This window comes from Hippocampus zosterae, chromosome 10, assembly GCF_025434085.1.
Source record: "Hippocampus zosterae strain Florida chromosome 10, ASM2543408v3, whole genome shotgun sequence".
NCBI classification, from domain to species: domain Eukaryota; kingdom Metazoa; phylum Chordata; class Actinopteri; order Syngnathiformes; family Syngnathidae; genus Hippocampus; species Hippocampus zosterae.
The window spans coordinates 15,487,125-15,508,116 of record NC_067460.1 but is presented as its reverse complement, the minus strand read 5'-3'; the positions used below and the strand labels follow the sequence as shown (position 1 = coordinate 15,508,116).

The 20,992-nt window shown below is 40.8% G+C and overlaps 1 protein-coding gene across 2 annotated transcripts in view; it reads left to right on the top strand.

Annotated features, from left to right (window-relative positions):
- The window catches only part of drd2a (dopamine receptor D2a), a 40,114-nt gene extending 22,953 nt beyond the window's left edge, over positions 1-17,161 (top strand). The window contains exons 2-8 of one of the 2 annotated variants that reach the window (XM_052079225.1): positions 4,829-5,139; positions 7,913-8,022; positions 9,257-9,393; positions 10,133-10,341; positions 13,046-13,129; positions 14,100-14,481; positions 15,344-17,161. In XM_052079225.1, the coding sequence (XP_051935185.1) occupies positions 4,829-5,139; positions 7,913-8,022; positions 9,257-9,393; positions 10,133-10,341; positions 13,046-13,129; positions 14,100-14,481; positions 15,344-15,540 (1,430 nt within the window). In that variant the 3' untranslated portion in view covers positions 15,541-17,161. The remainder of the gene's footprint in view (positions 1-4,828; positions 5,140-7,912; positions 8,023-9,256; positions 9,394-10,132; positions 10,342-13,045; positions 13,130-14,099; positions 14,482-15,343) is intronic. The other variant, XM_052079226.1, reaches the window with a different exon arrangement.
- The last annotated feature ends 3,831 nt before the right edge of the window (positions 17,162-20,992 follow it).

The following is a 20,992-nucleotide window of genomic DNA, read 5'->3' as shown; positions in this document are numbered from 1 at the left end:
TATCCAAGAATAAAAACAGTCACTATGAAGCCAGCAGTTTTACACGTACGTAAACGAAGAATCGATGGCGCAGGGCATCTTGATGCGAAATCCAAAAACTTCTCCCCTGGAGCAGATTATACTTGCTTCAGTCAACTCACTCACTTCGACTTTCTTATTGTTTCTCTGCGGTAATTATACTATCTCTCAATGCACCGAGGCAGCCTCCGCTGGCATTTTCTCTTATTAAATAGGCTGATTACGTGGTTGGAAAAATGCAGTTGCACATGCTCTCATACACACGCGCGCGCGCGCGCACACACACACAAACACACACACAGCATGCTTTTGCAAAGTATGGACATCACCTCATTATGTAGGCATATTTACATCTAGCATGTGAGGGAGGATGATATGATTATCTACCCTATCCTGCATTTGCAGTCACTGAGAAGTTAAAAAAATAAGACAGTTTGGCCGCAACATTAGTTGCACATGTATTTATACTTGGAGATCGTGATTATCTTTATTATTGAGGTCAAAGATCGCGCTGCATCATACCGACTTATGTAACATTTTTGCAACTTCGTTTAGCTGCATGAGTGTCAATATATTAGAAACACCCCATATGATTACAAAAGCAAAAAAATAAATAAACCATTATGTTAAATTAATATGTCTGTGGGGCGGCCCGGTAGTCCAGTGGTTAGCACGTCGGCTTCACAGTGCAGAGGTACAGGGTTCGATTCCAGCTCCGGCCTCCCTGTGTGGAGTTTGCTTGTTCTCCCCGGGCCTGCGTGGGTTTTCTCCGGGTGCTCCGGTTTCTTCCCGCTTTCCAAAAACATGCGTGGCAGGCTGATTGAACACTCTAAATTGTCCCTAGGTGTGAGTGTGAGTGCGGATGGTTGTTCGTTTCTGTGTGCCCTGCGATTGGCTGGCAACCGATTCAGGGTGTCCCCCGCCTACTGCCCGAAGACAGCTGGGATAGGCTCGAGCACCCCCCGCGACCCTAGTGAGGATCAAGCGGCTCGGAAGATGAATGAATGAATGAATGAATAATATGTCTGTTGCGGCCAGTTGATTTATAAGCTATGGAATGTCTCCAAGCGTAGGTCGTGGGTTCGATTCCAGCTCTGGCCTTCCTCTGTGGAGTTTGCATGTTCTTTTTTGCATGTGGGCACTTGACGGGTAAAATTTCCTTTTGTGTGCTTGTAGCCTTAGTCAACGGAATGCATTGTCCTTCCTTATTTATTTCTTTATGTATTTTTATTGAAGGCACTTCTATTGATATTGGTCAGACAGAGCTTAAACTCTACATTTCTATGCGACAACACCAAATCATTTAAGAGCTGGACAGTATGTGAACGGAGCAGTGGGTCAAAAATCCTTGCGGCAGTGGGTCCACAAACCTGGTCAAAAAACCCCAGAAAAGAATACCTTTGTGAAGCTTGAATAAGTGTGTCATCATTGATTTAATACATCCACTGCTGCGAGTGGGCAGTTGAAACGTATCCCCCAAGCAATCAATATTCAGTCCATGTCATCTTATTGTGTCAGTTTTTCACCAACTTTGCTTTTGTTGAGTTTACTGATTCCATAATACTTCATTAGCTTTTGCTGTTGTTACAACACTGTTTGTCCTTGACCCGCTAGTGATGTTAACACTCTTTTTGTGTGTATTGTAAGGTTTTGTACACCACGTTGCTGCAGGTTCGCCTCGGGCTTTTGCGATATCCTCCCCAATCACGGCGGGCTTCTGTTGTTGATCCTTGAGGCATCATAATAGTTTTATGGTGTGAAAATGATATCACTATATGGTTTTTATGAAGGAGAGTGAATGCTTTTGTTTTTGTCTTTAGAACATCGCCCTTCATAATTTCACACTATGAAAAGTGTTGTTGCTGAGAAACTTCGGGCCATTTTCCAAAGTGTGGTTGTCATGAATATTACAATGGTTGCCATGTGAAATGCTTCTCGGTGTTTAAAAATGTACTTTGCTGTCACTTTAAGCAAAGCAACTTTAAGAATACATTTTCTCCATTTAAAATGAGACTGTTAATCAGATATCTGGTACGTGCTTTCATCAAGGATCAAGAATTCCAAACCCACCTACTACACACCTATTTCTTGTTCATTACACACATAAACTGAGTATCTACTCACGACACCCACAGAATTGCATTTTATCTCCAAAAAGTTGTCTGGTTGATTTCAATATTTAGTATTTCTTTGGGGGGGAGGGGGGTTAACCATGAAACTGCCCAAAAAATATTTAGTTTTAGTTTTTTTTTTCATGGTTCAAGACTTTTTTTTAAAAAATTTTTTAGTCCTCAGTGCATTTCAACGGACGTCAATTGTACACGGATTTACGCTATCGCGCGTCTGCTCGCTCCCAATCCCCTAATGGAAATGACCCGTCTGACACTACTCCATTTCTTTCTTCCTGCTTACTATGATCTCCCGCTGTCTGCACTTGCCATAACACTGTCATCCTCTGTCATTACACTGTCTGTCTCCTCATTCTCAGCCACATCAACATTGCCTGGAACCTCACTATCGTCTAATCTAGAAACGAAACAGTCATTTTCTTACTCTTAGCCTTTTCAGGAGACCCAAGCATTTGTTCATTTGTGAATATTCCCTTCATTCTCTTTCATACTTTAAGTTGTTTGATAAAACAAATAGATTGCAATTTCAGTTGAATTTTTTTTATCTCACTACCATCGGATTTATTACTAAAAATTAAAAAATTCAATTCGAAGAAAAATATGCCATTTTTGGTCTCATGTTTAGTTCTTAAGTACCGTTTCGGACAAAAATACAAAAATAAATTTGTTCCAATTTACTTTGAGACACCTATGAATTTTATTCATACCACTGTGGGGATTTACTTGAAGAAAATGTTCACCTCATTCACAAAGCTTGTATAGTTAACTAACACATATACACACATATATCGGATTTTAAGCACTATAAGACCCAGTGCGCCTTATAATCTGATGCACCTTACATATGGATCAATATTCTCATTTCTTGGACATTGTATTTTAAATGCTCTGTGATATACATATACTTCATAACCTTCTATTTCCATTTCACTTGTTTTATCTTCATCAAGCCAAGTTTCTGATATGGCAATTATTTTAAATTTTCTTTGATTTTTGTGAAGTTTTTTATAGAGACCTCTACTGTTTAAGTGTATTACTGAAAGTGCATTTTCCAATTTTATATTAGTGTTGAATTGTTCATCCAGGTAATAGTTAGAGTTTGTTACCCGTTGTTTGTTCTTGAAGTTATTGTCTGGGTCCCTTGCGGTCACTGGCTCCCTTGCAGTCATCGCTGGCTTCCTCTCGGTCGTCTCTGGCTTCCCTGCAGTCGTCGCTGGTTTCCTCGCGGTCGTCACCGGCTCCCTCACGGTCGGTCGTTGCTGGCTCCCTCGCGGTCGGTCAGTCTTGAATAAGTTATTGTCCGGGTCCAAGTTATTCTCAGGGTCAAATGTCTTGTGGTCAGAAGGGTTGGAAGTCATCAAAGGGTCCGAAGTCCATGTTTTTGGGTATGTGAATTTCCTGCTTCACTAGGGTCAGAGTTTTTGTCGTCGGGTGGTGAACAATTGTCAGTATGCTGCTTGATGGTGTTGAACTCGAGCCTGTTGTGTTGGAGTACTAGTGCGGGGGTGGACAATAAGTTTGTCATGTCTTAAGTAGGCAGTTTCCCCTCTGTCACGTGCAGCTTTTAATTTTGGGAGGAGCTCTTTTCTATTTTGTCGTACGGCATCTGTAAAGTCTTCATTGATGTAGATGTTGGAGCCTTTTATGTATTTTGCTTTTTGTAGGATCCTTGATCTGTAATTGTATTTTAGAAATTTCACCACAACTGGCCTCGGTCGAGGTCTTCCAGATTCTTGTCTTCCTGTGCGGTGAGCTCTCTTCACCTCAATTTGCCCCTGTATCAGCAGCTTCTCCTTGAGGATTTTTTGAACTTTTTCCTCTGTTTGTCCACGTTTCTCCCGGTGTTTCCCCAATTCCATCAATTACGAAGTTGTTTCTTCTTGACTGTCTTTCCAAGTAGTCCATCTTGTCTGTTAATAGTAGCATGCCGTCACATATTTTCTGGTGGTGGGTTCCAGCTGCGTAGCGTCTGTTCGTAGTTAGCTTACATGCTAACGAGCTAGCGTTTCGTCCAGCCCTCTCTTCACGTCGCCAGTTTCTACACACACCCACACACGCCCTTTCTGTCTGATGCCCATTTTTGTAAAATATTTGCTAAAAGGATTTTGTTGAGGCATGTTGAGAGACAATATCTTGTATCCTAATTTCTGTAATGTGTTCTTTATTTTTAACTCGATTCTATACGCCTTACAATGCGGTGGTGCGCCCTATATATAAATTTATTTAAAATAGGCCAGTCATTGAAGGTGCGCCTTATAATGCGGAAAACACAGTGTGTACATGTGTGTAACAAATGTGTGTGTCTATGTATACGTTTATACACTATTTATCAACTTTGAATTACGATAAAGTCACACCACAGCCATACATCAATGCCCCACACAACTTTATTTATCCTCGTGGGGCAATTAAAGTTTTCTGAATCTGAATCAGGCCTGATACTTCAGACTAATACCATCTACAGTCATCATTTGTAGTTCTGAACCAACATGAAGACAGATTGAGTCAAGAAGCGTGCAGGCTTGTGCCATCTTTGTCTCCCTGTCTAAACATCTCCAGCTGCATTCGAATATTTTCACACAAGGAGGAAATGTGTCTGTTTCTCAGGGATTTTTTTTCTTCTTCTTTTACCCCCCAAAAAATCCTTCGTCTAACTTGTGTTTTCTTTCTTGTGTTTCCAGGGCCGGTTGGTGGCCTGCATCACTCACAGCTAATGGATGTCTTTACCCACTATGCTTACAACGAAAGTTTCTATGACAATGGAACTTGGGGCTTCAACGAGACCGATCAAGAGCAGAAGCATGCGTACAACTATTACGCCATGCTGCTCACGCTGCTCATATTCGTCATCGTCTTCGGTAATGTGTTGGTGTGCATGGCGGTGTCGCGTGAGAAAGCCCTGCAGACCACCACCAACTACTTGATCGTCAGCCTGGCGGTCGCTGACCTTCTTGTGGCCACGCTGGTCATGCCCTGGGTCGTCTACTTGGAGGTACGTAAAAATTTAAACGCGGCTGCCTTGCAGTGGTACTTCACTCCCGAGCTTTTTCCGTTTCTCTGGTGGTGGCGGAGGATTAACGGGGGTCCTTTTTGACCACCGGCCTTGAAGTCATGACATGTAATATACTGTCTCACTGTATAGTAAATCATGAGGATTGGCACTCTGATCCGATTACACCCCTTAAATCTATGTCATGGCGGCGGTGGTGCATGTTTTTTTCTGTACATATGGCAGAAAGGTGTCCCGCAATAACAGAATTTAAGGAAATATTATTGCAAAAAATTTAGCCACAGCCATTTTTTTCAAACACACGTACTGTGTGAACAGGTGCAGTACGGGGACGAGGCTCAAAACCTTCTCCTCCACTGTGACTGTAAACTTTTCATGGTTATACTGGTGCCTTGTTAGGCACCATCAAGCAACTGTAGGGCCGCAATGATAAATACGTTGTTCAAGAAATACCATGGTGACAGTAAATCAAATTAGTTAAAGCAGAATTGTTGCAGATTGTGTCTCTTAATATGGATTAATGAAGTCTCGAGGTAGTGGCTGTCATCCTTTGGACTAAGACAAAAACAATGATGCCTATTCAGAAGTAAAACATCCCAATTAACAAGAAATAGTTGTTGTGATGCAGCGTACTTTGTACACTACATTGAAACCATCTAAAATTATCACTCAAAGGCTCTAGTTCAGACTAGTTCAGAGTCGATATTTTTGTAAGAAAAATTATGAAAACATAAAAAATCTCCCAAAAAAAAATACAACTTGCTGACTGGAGATGCTTCTCATCAAATGTAGTTACCGCTCTGTGCTGCTAATCAAATATGGCTGAAAAAAGTTTAATTAGATTTTCAATTAGAAGAGAGAAGAAAACTGATATTTTGGTCCACTGCCAACTTGAAATGGGAATCGTGGAAAAAATAAATAAAAACAAATACACATTACATGGAACAGCACAACTGATTCTAAATTCCCTGAGCAGATTAGATTGACATGTATTATGTATGCACACACACACACACACGCACTTCTCTCCATTTTCCTTTCACTTTAATTTCAACTGGCATCCGAAATGACTCCCTCCGCCACCGTTGTCGGCTCCCCGGCCTCTTTGACTGCATTTTCAATTTCTCATCTCAACACCTTAGCATATACGATGACAAAATGCTGACACCATTTGAATCGGAAAGTCTTGTGAAATAATATTTGCTAGCTCCAGTTTTAGTGTGCAGCACTTTTGTTTGGGTGTCGCTGTGAAAAAGTGACAAAGCGAGCGCTTTCCCGTTACTGCAAAGGATTGTCCTGCCTGCACCGATGTGATCTGACTTGTGTTTGTGCTTTAGATTAAATTGGAGTCTGAGATGAAGAAGTGATAGCAGGGATGGAAAGTAAAACGAGTGCGCCAAGAAACGTATAGGGTTCTAAAGGGTGAAAAATGCACAGGAGGACTAAAGTAGCGAGGTTGGCACTCGATGTAGGGCCGGTCATTAGGATGTCTAATCTTTGTGTAATCACCGTCAATGAGAGCAAAAAGGTTTGATGCTTAATTTTTGGGATGACAAAGCCTCAGGGACAAAGATTAATGGACCCGCTGATGCATATATCCAATACCCTTTTCTGAGCTATGCTTCGTGTCAGGCAAGACGTGTGGCCTGTCATGTTACTTTCATAATGGGGTGCTAGGAGTAACCCCGAGCTTATAAATGTGCCGTCTTTAATTGAAAGCCGCAGGCGGGCTACAAGCACAGGTAAAAACACTCGTAAACAAAGGTAACCAACCAAGGAATAGACATCACTTTTTTGTTTGTTTGTTTGTTTGTTTGTTTGTTTGTTTTTGAGATTGCAGCACTTTTATTAGAGCTTGAACATTATGATAGATATGAAACGTTTTCCTGACACACTAGAAAACTCGGTGGCAATACTAAAATATGGGCATTCTTTGGTGCTGCACACATTTTCCCTTTGACCTAAGCACTTGTTTTTTGCACTTCAGAGGCCATAAATCATCAAGGGCTTTTCTTTAAATTAAATTGAAGCATGTAGTCTTTTTTTTTAATGCAGCCATAAGACGAATGCCAACAGTGGCATACACCAGCTCTTCTCAAATAGTGGAGCAGTTCATCCTAGGGCATACGGTGGGATGATGGGGGTGTTGAGGTTTTGTTTTTTTTTGTATCACACAAGAATGAAAGTGTAATTACACTTCCACCACAGTAGGTGGCGGTTGCACTCTCATTGAGTGTGCACAGGGAGTATAAACAACATAAATAAAGCTTTTCAACAGATTCACAGTATATTTCTTTATTTTTTGTTAATAAGGATAAAATGTTATGCAGAGCTATACTTGTATCACATTTATAGACAAATTATTCACAAGCTTCTGGATTGGACAATGTTGCGTTCATTTTCACATCCACGCAGCCTTCGTTGTCAGTGAATCACAAATATCATGTTTCTGTGCTCATTATCAGCGTGGTGGGTGTGTTTGAAGTCTGGACAAGGGAATATGCGTTGATAAAGAGTGGAAACCCAGGCATGTTAAAAAAAATAGGAGAACTCCATAAGAGCATGAAAAGAGAAATATCACATACAGTACAAGCATTCTATTGCAATTGCTCACTTGCGTCTGATGTGTAAATCCCCCCAAAATTGTGTTCCTTCCGCAAACAATTTCAGCGGAGCTTTTCCTGAGCGCCTTTGTTTTATATTTATTGATGGTTGCACTAGACTTCCACTTGGTGTTTTTCTTTTTTTCTTGCAGGTCGTCAGGGAGTGGCGCTTTAGCAAGATCCATTGTGACATCTTTGTCACCCTAGATGTGATGATGTGTACAGCCAGCATCCTCAATCTGTGTGCCATCAGCATTGATCGGTGAGTCGGCCAATGATCACATAGCTCTTTCCTTCCTGGCAACTTTGCACGATTTTTTTTTTTTTGAAGGTAATATTTACTTTATGAATGACAGCAGAGCTGTTGCAACCTTTTGCTCAGTTCATGCCCATCACCCTCAATCACAGAAAAAGAAAAAAAACATTCACTTTTACAACACACCATCTCACGTAATACTGAGTGACAAGTCAGTAATTGTGCAATCGAGCTTTTTCTACATAAAAATATGGAGAGTAAGTTGCTTTGATAATGATTTGACTAAAATGAATTTTTGTACATAAAAACTCCATCTGCAGAAGACTGTGTGTATTTGGATCGAGACTGAATCAAGGTTATGAACTAACACCTTCACAAAAATCCATACATGTATGTCTGATTCATGAATCCATTCTGAACATGCGTACGTGTTGATATGCAACTGCATAAGAAAATATGAAGGACATGTGAAGTTAGTCCTGAAACTTAATTCAATTCTTCAATCAAGTGAAAAGGTTTATTAACATCATTATTCTAAGCTGCAACCAGCAGGAACCAATTAATAAGACAAGATATGAAGTACAGAAATTAGTCTCGTCGGGAAAGGTGTGCGCTCTACCGCAGCCTTTCTAGTTTATGACTGGCTGGAATTATGTTTTTACTTGTTAACTTTTCACAAGGGGAAGCAAAGCAGGGAGTTAATTAGGAGCTGTTGATTTTTAGAAGCGGATCACAACATTCGCTGTGGTCAGATAAACAACTAATTGCTTACTTGTTGAATTAGAGATACAGCTATACAGCTTCACATCTGAATTATATAATGTATGCATATGTTTGAGGGTGGTGAACTGTTTAGCACTTCCGCCAGTGCGGAGGTTGTGGGTTCAAATCTGGCCCAAGCCTTTTTGTGTGGAATTTGCATGGCTTGTGGAACTGTGGGTGAGGAGGGAGGAGCGGCGGCGCGGAGGCGGATTTGGGACTGAGAGTCTCTGCTTGGAATTGAAACATGGGACAGTTTTGACACCCGAGGTCTCGAGCATGGGTATGAATGAGTCATCCTGGAGGAGATGGGGAAAAAATGGAAAACAGAAAGTCAAAAATGAGTCAGAAAATGCCCTGGCCTCAACCTATACAACAATTACTTGATGGCGCCTGTGGGAGTTTAAGCGTGATAATTTAGTCATCCGTATCATACTGTTTATGTCAATTGAAACAAAATTGCTTTTCCACTCCGTCTCAGTTACACAGCAGTTGCAATGCCGATGCTGTACAACACCCGCTACAGTTCTAGAAGAAGGGTGACGATCATGATCTCAGTGGTGTGGGTCCTCTCTTTCGCCATATCCTGTCCTCTTCTTTTTGGGCTGAATAACACAGGTAAGAGATGGCACAGTATGTACTTGCACACAATTTTTAAAAACCAATAAGAAGAATAATTCAAAAAGAAAAACAGGCCTCATGTGATGTTCACATTGTGCTTGTGTTGCCTATGCATCCGTTTTGCGCTTTCACACTTGATAGTACATTGAGACTTGTTCATCTTTAAGGGTCAAACTTGATTATGATATTTGCTGGCTAGAGCAGACTGTTCCCTGTGAAGGCATCACTAAGCTGCAATGAGACCAAATAAATAAATAAAATCGCAGCACTCTGACCTTTGACAGGAGCCAAAAGCCGTCTGGAAATGAAAAAAGTTTATGTTGACTAACTTTGCCTGTGACGGTGAGTTTGACGACAGTAGGAGATCAGGCGCTTGGACTCAGAGGTGTTTGGAACCGGAATGACTCTCTTGTTTGAGTCGCCAAGATGGTGGCAATAAAAAGGATTGTCATGTTCCGAGCAATGGGGAAATGATCCAAACAAACGGAATTGCGTAAATAACCCCCAATTGAGGCGAAGTGACATTTTCTGATGTATTTTCAAGAAATTGAACCTAACATGCAATCAGTCAGTTGTTGCCGCGAATGCAATTTCAAGGAAGGACATGTTAGGCACCATTGAAGCCTCTTGCAATATGCAATGAAACTCCACACCAGTCATCAAAAGGGGCAAAACACAAATACCCCCCCCCCCCTTTTTTTTCATTTTATTAGATTTTTCTCCTTTCTCCTCACAGCAACTCGGGAAGCGTCGCTTTGTGTGATCGCCAACCCGGCCTTTGTGGTGTACTCGTCCATCGTGTCCTTTTATGTCCCCTTCATCATCACGCTGCTGGTTTACGTGCAAATCTACGTGGTTCTGAGGAAGCGCAGGAAGCGAGTGAACACCAAACCCAAGCAGCGACAGGGTCAAGCCGCCGTCCCTGGCGTGGCCACGTCACTCAAGGTGAGTTTTTGCACAGTGTGTATAAACAGTACAAGAGTACTCCCAAATTTGACCGAAATCTGTTCCATGACACTTGTCAAACTGCGGTTCTTCAAAATAACATTTCGCATTGGGCTGACTTTATTTTCAGCCTGTATTTAGGCCTTGCAGGTCTGGATTATTGATTGTGTAATCTATTTTAGTGTGTCAATACTGTTTCACCAACCACGGTGACGTTTCACTTATTTTGACAAATCAGACAGTCAGGTAGTCACATGACCTTGCACAGTCGCCACACAGAAGCAACATTTTCAAGGGACTCATGTACATTAAACATGGCAACCTGTGACTAGCAACATGACAAGTGGCTGCCATTTTCGAGAATTTTCTAAAAGAGGAAAACATGGAAAGAGCATTCCAAATGCCTCGAAAATCCTCCATAACAAATCCATTGATAGATATTTTTAACCCAAATTCAGCGAATTGGAGCACTTGAAAAGATGTGATACTTGTACTGTTTTACTCAAATTTAATTTTGGACCAAATTTTCGAGAGGCAATATAACATAAAGTGCAAGGCATTTTTTGTCTGACCCATAAATCCGAATTTGCCCAGAATCCATTGTTTGAGTTTCAAAATTCTTGCTGCACTATACCACCCCAGTCAAACCGTATTTTCTGCACTATAAGGCGCACCTCAAAGCATTAAATTTTCTCAAAGCCGACAGTGTAGCTTATAATCAGATGCACCTTTTATATGGATTAATATTCAGATTTTTTGGCTGTAGTATTTTTAAAAATCTTTAAAGCGCTTTGGTTCCCCTGCAGCAGTTGTGAAAGTACAATATGAATATAGCTGTATTGTATTGTATTCCTTTGGAGCAAATCCATATAGTGGATGTATAACGTAACCTCAGCCACTACTTTAGCTTCTATTCTATGCACCTTATAATGTGATGCGCCCTATACAGTATATGAAAACTGTTTTAAAATGGGTCGTGCGTTGAAGGTGTGCCTGATACTCCGAAGCGCCTTATAGTGCGGAAAATACGGTAATCATTTCCACATGTTTGGCAATTCTTGTCACCTTGCTCCTGCGTGAGAATAAGCAATATGTAAAATAAATGGAAACGCTACCCAAAAGTCTTTTTGCCTGTCTACAAGGTTTGCATTTCAGACAACAAGAGCCCCACTTTAAGCTTGAAAGAGGCTGTCTCGATCTGCATTTACCAAATGTGATGCCTTGTGGGGGCGAGAGAACGTCTGCTCTTTGTGGTAGAAAGCCTTGTGAGCATTCAACGGGAGCAAGGAAGAAAAGCAATCTGCTAGGGATGCACAGCTGATGTCATTTGGCAGAACTCAGATTGTTTTTGAAGAATGAAACAGATGTCATCATTGATTACTAATCATGGTGAATCCATCCGGTGAAGTTCAGTAAAATCAAATAACACTTCCTTATGTATGTAATATAATTTCATTAACTTGCCATGCACGTTTTTGGAAAGTGGGAGAAAACCCACGCAGGCATGGGGGAGAACAAACTCCACACAGGAAGGCCAGAATCGAACCTTGGATCTCTGTGTCCACTGTGAGGCCAGCATGCTGCCCAGTTGAACACCATGCTGCCCTGACTTAGGATCCTATTTTGCAAATGACAACGTGACAAAACCTGGAAGTAGAAAACAAATCAATAAACGAAACCAGAATAAGTGTGAAACACCAAAAAAACAAAATAATATGACTGCTTAGTCAGCCACATAGCTACAGACATTTTTAACTCTTATCAAAGTGAAAGTCATTAACTTCTGGTGGATATTCACTGTCATCTGACCTCCCCCACCCACCCCACCCCAAAAAAAGCCAAAGGAAAATGCAAAACACACAGGAGTTAAAGCTTTGATGCTGAGGTCTTGTGATGTGCTCCAAGTTGTCCAACTTGCGGGGCAATTTCAAGGGACGAGAAAACAACATCAAAACCGTCAAAAACAAACAAACCTCACCAGTGATTTTTGGAGCCAACTATACCTCGTGCTTTGAACGTTCACAGATTGGGTTACATAAGAATTCATTTTTCTCTTGGCTACATCACATTTTGGGCTGCATCTTGTCGGAAATGTTAAATCCCTGCATTAATTTGGTTGCTAAAACCTGCCCAATGATATGATCTTTAGCTCTTTACTGGCATGTTTGTATTTCTGGTGTTTATTTCAGACACACATTGCAGCAAAAAAAAGGATGTTGGCGTTTGTTGTGTGTGTGTGTGTGTGTGTGTGTGTGTGTGTGTGTGTGTGTAATGACACAGAGAAGGAGTTTGATAGCTTTACTGTTTCGATATAATCCAATGGCCTGTGAAATCATTACACAGTCGCATCTCGACTAACGAGCAGATAATGGTTATGATGAGAAAATAATCATTTTGGTGTAGACTAATCACATTTCAATACAGCTACCGGCTGGCTAACTGCACTTGTTTGTCTGTAGTGATTTAACCTCACTGTCTATTTTATGATGCTGTCAAGTTAATGGCCAGACTTTTACAGTAGATCACATTCTCACTGAGCTGTCTTGGTATGCGCCGGTACTCACGTAGTCTGCTTTGACCTTCCAGCGTGCCGCATCTGTGCTATGACAGCACCCTTTTACCCTTTTTTGTCACTTGTGAGCCGACGTTGTAACTGCTGCTTGCTTGACAGTTTTTGTTTGTTTTTTGCGGTGTGAAATTGCAGGCGTGCACTCACCCAGAAGATGTGAGGCTGTGCACGGTGATTGTCAAGTCAAACGGGAGTTTCCCCGCCAACAAGAAGAAGGTGGTACGTTGTCATTATGTTGTCCTTCTTCTTCCTCTTCTTCTTGAGTGTGATGGAAAGTGAAAATGATTAACTCACAAGGAGATTGAGCAAGATGTCACCTTGAGATGTGACATCCCATCCACTATGTTAGACTACGGACAGGCATAATACAGTAATTCATTAGTCAGTTGAACAAATTTGTTGCGTTTTAAATTAATGGACCAGATGCACGGCAAGGCGTGAAGCATTTCCACTGCAGAGATAATGCTGTCTATTTGTTAAATGCTACCGGGATGCCATCTAATTGAAATATAACCTCTGTAGTTAATGTTTTTTTTTTTGACTTGTCAGAATGTAAGATAGAGGTTAAGCACATCTGTTTCTGAGTTCCGAAGTGTTCAATAAAACCTAATGATGGAATATGGAAGGAAGACGGAGTACCCGAAGAAAACCCACACAATTACAGGGAGAACGTGCAAACAACACGCAGAGTCAGAGCCAGTATTCAGACCCCAAACATCATATCTGTGAGGCAGACATGCTCGCCGCTATACAGCTATGTTTTTGGAATGTGGGAAGAAAGTGGCGTACCCAGAGAAAACCCACGCAGGCACCTGGAGAACATGCAAACTCCACACGGGGAGGCCAAAGCCCGAAATTGAACTCTGCACCTTTCTGCATTGTGAGGCGGATGAGCTAACCAGTCGGTTTTGAGGGCCTACTTTAAGAATAACCAGTGAGGATGTTTGTTCTTGACCAGCAAAAGGAAATGATTTATTCTTTCTAAGAAGCAGCCGAACGGCTCCACTGTCTTAAGGGTTTGCAGAAGGAGACGTTGCGATAGTGATGATGGGGAGATTGATGTTCCTCTTTAGATGAAAGATACATTCTCTTCAAAAAGCCTTTTATTAGCTCTTCGAGACATTGTTTGGATGAGCTTGAAATAATAATGATCAATCTCTCTATTTTTGCTGCTTTTGACACTTCTCAGTTATTTATTAAAGACATCGCTACCAAGGGTGAGGATGTGGAACTGGAAGAGCTCAACAGCGGAAGCAGCAGCCATAAACAGAAGCCACAATGCAAGCTGGGAGGCACTCCAGCCACCAGCCACCAGCGGCTGATGCCAGCTAAGGCCAATGCTAGCCCCACTTCCTCGCCCCCGACACCCCCGGACGAAAGCCAGAGAATGGATGAGAACGGCGACCCCAGCAAGGAAGCCCTGGGAGATTCCACGCAAATGGTGACTAAAGTTTTCCAGACGCAATCCCTGCCGAACGGCAAGACGCAGACATCCTTGAAAAGCATGAGCAAGAGGAAGATTTCCCAGCAAAAGGAGAAGAAGGCCACGCAGATGTTAGCCATTGTCCTCGGTAAGTTCGCTCACAGAAGTTGACCTCGCAATTTAAAAAAAAAAAAAAAGGAAAGTGCTGATGATCCAATTAATTAATTCCAATGAAAAAAAATCTAAACCTCCTCCTTATGATAAACAATTCTTTTACACAATTAGACAACTGTTCTCTTTCAGTCATAGATCTGTGTGTGTGTACGGATTTCAATTTCATCTGGTCATTTTACCAATTCTATTCCTACCGATGTTCTTCTTTGTTTTTATGTTTTATTGGATGCAACTTAGGGAGAATAAAAAAAAATCCTACACACATCACAGTTTTTTGCAGTTCTTAAGATTGTAACTCCCAGAACTGCATTTTCTTCTATAATTTTGATTATTCAGATGTTTAACAGTGGATAAAACAAGGTTACTATTTCATTGAACAACTTTGGTTCAGATGCGAAGTTTCAAAATTTCAATGAATTAATCAGCACATAAGAACAAGAAAGAAGAGGAGCAGTCACATGGTACCGAAAGGCACAAGCGGTTTATTTTTTACTTAGAGGGTGTTTCTTTTTCCCCCACTCTGCTTAATGTTGATGGCTTAGGAGTGTTTTTCGAAAAAAACATTGGTTGTAATTATGACGAGTTACGCAAAACAAATTTGGGACGGCACTCAATGTAAGCTGTGCAGTACAATTTTACAATCTTACAATTTACTCAACCACTACGGATTTCGGTTGCTTCTGAATAATTCTTTGTTAAAAAAAAAAAAAAAATGGAATGGCTTCAAACTACCGAGGCAGTGATACAATGAAAAAGGCAGGAAATAGTTGGACAACTTGGAGGCTGATGTCCTTACCATTCATTAATCTGTCGTCCATTTTCTCCTCTGTCCTCAGGTGTATTCATCATATGCTGGCTGCCGTTTTTCATTACACACATCTTGAACACCCACTGCACGAAATGCAAGGTTCCTGCCGAAGTGTACAATGCTTTCACATGGCTGGGCTATGTCAATAGCGCTGTGAATCCCATCATCTACACCACTTTTAACATTGAGTTCCGAAAGGCATTCATGAAGATTTTGCACTGCTGAAACGCAGTGAGGCTTTTTAAGACTGAAGGATGAACACAAGCGTGTCGCCAGGCAAATACCTCATCTTGGAAAGGAGAATGCACCGCATGGGCTAACTGAAATGTACTTTTCAAAGTCGGTGAGCAAAGTTACAGAAGTTCGGAGCTCCTGATGTGGTGTAAAAAAAATATATTTTGACTGGCAAATGCGTTCAGATATACTTGCGAGTACTTTCAAACGAGCTTGTATGCCAACTGCTACAAATGTAGCATTTTACCATAATGCAATGGGCGTATTGACTTACGCATTCACAAGTAAAAGAAAGCTGTCTCTTCAGCATTTAGCCTACAAGTACGTTCGAACCTATTTGCGAGTATGTTTATTTTTTTTCTCTGCGAAACGCTGAATGTAAAACTAACAAAAAAAATGACTGTAGCAATGGTGTCTTCAGAAAATACAAATGTACCTTGTTCTCTGAAAAAGAAAAACATTGTGCTTGTCACCATTTAATGTAAACACCGCACACAAAAATTGCTATTCTGTGTATTTCTTGTTTATACAGGTGTGTGTGTGTATATATTATATATAATATATATACACGTGTGTGTGTGTGTGTGTGTGTAAATATTAGTCTTATTTTCAGTGTTCAATCAGATATGTGAGCTCTATATTCTGAAAACCTACGTAGAATGTGTTTCCATGGCAAAAAGACTCTTCATGGTACTTGCTGTACAGTGTGGCTATGCCGACCCATCCATCCATTTTCTAATCCGCATATCCTCACAGTGAGACCAATACCCACATGATTGCAATTTTATAAATTGGAATGTCTTATTTCCTTATTGATCATTGCTCTAAATTGCTGTGAATATGTTTTACTAACCACATTTATTGTGTTTATATGATATGCCTGCGACTGAAATGTCATGCATGCTCCACAGTTTCTCTACTTGGCTTCCCATGAAATATGTTCTCAAAAAGACAAAAAAGATGTACAATAAATGATGAAACACCGTCAAGTGCCATTTGATTAACAGTATTAATATTTTTTGTATATTGTTATATCCGAAATTGTCCTGTCAGCATTCAGCAGTGTTTGCTTTCACTTATGCCCTCAGCATCCAAAGCATGACTCAAAATCCAGCCCCCCCCCTTACCTTAATCACCTCTTAAATGCTGAGTCTGATATGTCACCTTTCAAATGTCTCGACCACTCAAACTAGAGTCGTTTATAACGCATACATATCATCAGACGCTTCTTAGGTACAGCGACACATAGTGCTTTCAATGGAAAAAAATTTTGTGGCGGACAGCTACGTATTCAACGGTTGCCTTATAAAATAGATGGTGAGTCACAGTAGATCATTAAGTTACTGAATAAATAACTACATAATAGATAATGTATGTAATATATTAAATACATAATACGTTATTTTGTTTGACCGGCAGTCTGCCCAATCATTAGTTCATCTTGAGATTGAGGATTTATTGTGTGTCTGTTGTGTAAATATGCTCATTGTATCCAAAAGCTCTTCTTTCCAAAGTCTCAGAGAGAATCAATTTCTTCTCTGAAAGCTTAATACGGTGTGGCATTGCCTTGAAAGAGTATGCCATGAATAAACTATACGCCCCAAACACTTGATTAATCTATGATTAATCGATGCTCTCCAGTCATTCATGTATTTTTAGAGAAACAAAGAGTGAGTGACGGACTGCTTTCTGTGCTGCGGTGTGGTTGGCTTGTGCATGTTTCATGGGGGGGTTGCGCAGTTGAAGGTGAATTCCGACCTTCGCCCGGAGACTCAAACAACTCCAGCAGAGAAGGCGCAGTGTCATTTTCACTCCATTCCTTGAGGCACCGAACGACTGATGTGATGTTCTTGGCGACTTGGTTTAATGAACTTAAAGCATCTCCAAGGACATTCGGGTTCAGGTTGGCCACTTGGCAAACATAAGAGGAGGGGAAGTGGTTATGGTCCAACTCGGAAGAAAAATGAAAAGGCATTGGGATAGATACGCGAAATATTTGACATGCTCGTGTGCATGATCTGTGTTGTATTGCTGCTAAAAGAACCGAACATGATCCATGTCTGCAATACGGAATTTCGCCATTAAAATTCCAGTAAATAATTTGCCGCGGGAATGCGCATGACGCACTTTAGTCACATCTGACACGTAGTTCTTTCACTGCACTCCTTCTCTTGTCATAATTACCATGTTATCAATTTAAAATTAGCACCACGTTTGATACATTTCTTAAGGTCTTGTTTGATGAATGAATTAGTGCCTGTTTGCTTAACATTTGAATATGATTTTAAAGCATTACAAAGGAAAGATTCTGAATTAGTGGCGTAGAAGATTAGAAATGAGGCTCTTTTAGTGGGTAATGAGGAATGCATGCATATAATAACTCTATTGATGAATTGAAAGAAATTCTTTTTGATAATTGCAAGGATGTGTTTGCATGTGTGTGTGAGAGAGAGAAAGTATATATGTATGTATATTCCATTATAAAGACATCTGGCAAAAATATTGAGATATACATTTTTGGCCATATCGTAAAGCCATTGTACATACGTACATATATGTACAATGTACATATACACACACACGCACACACATATGTGTGTGTGTGTGTGTGTGTGTGTATATACAGTATATGTGTGTATTTATGTATGTAGGTATATTCAGATTAAAACGTTATGATTATAGCAAAAAGAAAAATTATTGGTTGGAAGCAGTGATCATTTTGCCAAGAAATGTTAATTGAGTAGACATGTGCCCGTCGGTACGGTGCCTGATAAATATGTGCCACCTCATCAGTTCTGACTTCTGTCTCTGATTGGCTGTTTTCTTCGAGCGCGGTTTCTTGCAATTACAGGCAGATGCTTTTTTCATTATCCCCCTTCCTTCTTTCATGTTACTTTTTCCCAAACAATAATTAATTCTGTCACCGACCATACTGAGTGTGGATTACAGCATGAGTATGTTAGAGTATATTTGAATACCTGAGTTAGAAAAGCGCTATACAAGTGCATAGAATGTGCTGTTTTGATATGTACATGCTACATTTGATTAAATGATTTCGGTGGTAAAAAGCGACTGGGAAATACAACAGAGTCACATCTCTATTCATGAATAATTACAGAGTGCGTGCTCAGCTCCGATTCAGTAGTAAGGCATGTGCGCACAAACACGGCACAGTGATTTGCTTCATTTGTAATTCAATCAGGCCTGATTGTTTTGTAGGTTATGAATTTGATTATTATTTCGCCATTGTTGTTAGAGGGATACACTTATTCTTTTTCTGATTCCAGCAGATGCAATTTCTTCCTTGTTGGCAACCCACACGACTGCACCTCATGTCATTTTAATCCGGACACTTTGACATGAGCCGCTCACAGAATATTCTCGTCAATCTTGCGGCCTTGTCTCTTACCAAGACAACCTAAAAATGGCACATGACCATGCGCCGGTACCATCACCGGTACTGTGATTTATGAGTAAGCACTCACGATCATTGATTTATGCTTTGAGGAATTTCCGAGGATGTGTCGAAAAACCTTCCTGTGATCCTGTAATGGCTGTCTAAATTGAGTGCGTCCGTCTCATTCTCCTCGAAGTGTTTTCTCTTGTCACCTCTGAACACTCCACAGCTTGGTGACAAGCAGATCCAAAAATAGTTGCAGGTTTCCCAAGAGGAGAGCAAAAGTGGAGTAATGGAATACGTATAACACCTTTTTGGAATTAGAATATCATAAAAAGGTACCGTATTTTCCACACTAAGCCGCATTCAATTTTCGCAAAAGCCGACAGTGCGCCTTATAATCCGATGTGCCTTATATATGGGTAAATATTCAGATTACGCAGTATTTTAAAAATTTTTGTAAAGCGCTTTGTTACAGCTGCAGCAGTTGTATTGCATTCCCTGAAACGTAGCTCCATCCAATGGATTCATAACGCAACCGCAGGCATGATTGTACCTTCAGTGCACCTTATAATGCGGTACGCCCTATATATGAAAACAGTTTTAAAATTGGTCATTCACTGAAGGTGCACCTTCTACTCCGAAGCGCCTTATAGTGTGGAAAATACGGTAGGAGTGTCCCGTTACTGTTACAGGAGGAAAAAAAATGCATACTCAGATTACAGGTGCACTTTATAAAAATTGGGTTTTCATTTTCATTTTAATAGCGAGAAAAGACAGTTGTTGACTTGAGCCCTCATTAAAGGTAGCAAGTAGAGCAACCTTTGCAAGAGTTAGCAGCACAACAAGTACCGGTAAGTAAGTTGTCGTAATTTCCGCCATTTCGGCCACGGAAGCTTACGTAAGATTTAAGTTTGTGTTCACAAGAAAAGTCCAATTTTGGGGTTCGGGTGGATGGATGGACCATGACTGGCTGGCCTCCTGTCCAAGATGTAAACCATCTTCCGCACAATGTCGACCTCATAATTAATGGATAAATGAAAAATACTCGACGGGCTGTCTGTATACAGTCATGAGTAGAGCCATTTAAAATGCAGTTTTAAACTTGCCGTAGATAATCAGCGGAGAGCGAAGCACTAAACGCACCAGTTTGAATGGTTACCTACCAAGGACCAAATGTTAATCTTGATTTCTGGAGGGGGGGTACAGCATTAATGATGGTACCATTAAGGGGGAAGTGGCCTGTTTTCTTCCACTGTGGCACCAGTAAATCAAGTGCATGGAGGGATGTAAAAGCAGGAAAAAGTGCAGCTTCAAAAGCGGCATCTTCTTTGTTAATAAAAGGGCCTGAGGGATAGATCAGTCAGTGTTCAGCATGAAAACTACCAGGTTTTGGCTACTTAATATGTATGGCGTATTTGTATTCTTCTATTCAGCGCACTTGAGTTTTGATTTGCATCGCGGCGTGTTGCTGAAAACAAATGACCAAAGTTCAGCAGGGAGCAGCCCTGTGTCTATTCTTTCGAAACGATTATCTCAAGTCAATAGTGTTTGTTAAGTTCATCGTTGTTTTTCCGCTCGGAAATATGTTAAACCCTTTTGAATATATATGATCATAAACTCTTATGCGTGGGGTCAACACAAAGTTTGGCTGAGCCATGGACTTTGTGATTGCGAAGCGGAAGAGAACAATAGCTAATTACAAGGTCACTGGAAGCATGGCCTGTTGCCACACACAACAGGCAAGCAATTAACTGCAATAAAAATGACAAGGAGAAGAGTCATGTCAAAGTGTCCGGATTAAAATGACATGAGGTGCAGTCGTGTGGGTTGCCAACAAGGAAGAAATTGCATCTGCGTAATCCAGATCAGCAAGCAGCTAGTCTAAATCAGGATGGGGAAACGTCAATGCTTTTTTTCATTGGTGCTATTCCGTGACCACATAGGACTTCCTGGCCAGATGTATAACAAAAATGCAATATTTGTTTCCAAAAAAGTGGACACTCCTGCTCTTACTCTCATGCTCTCAATTAATGTCAGTTTTCA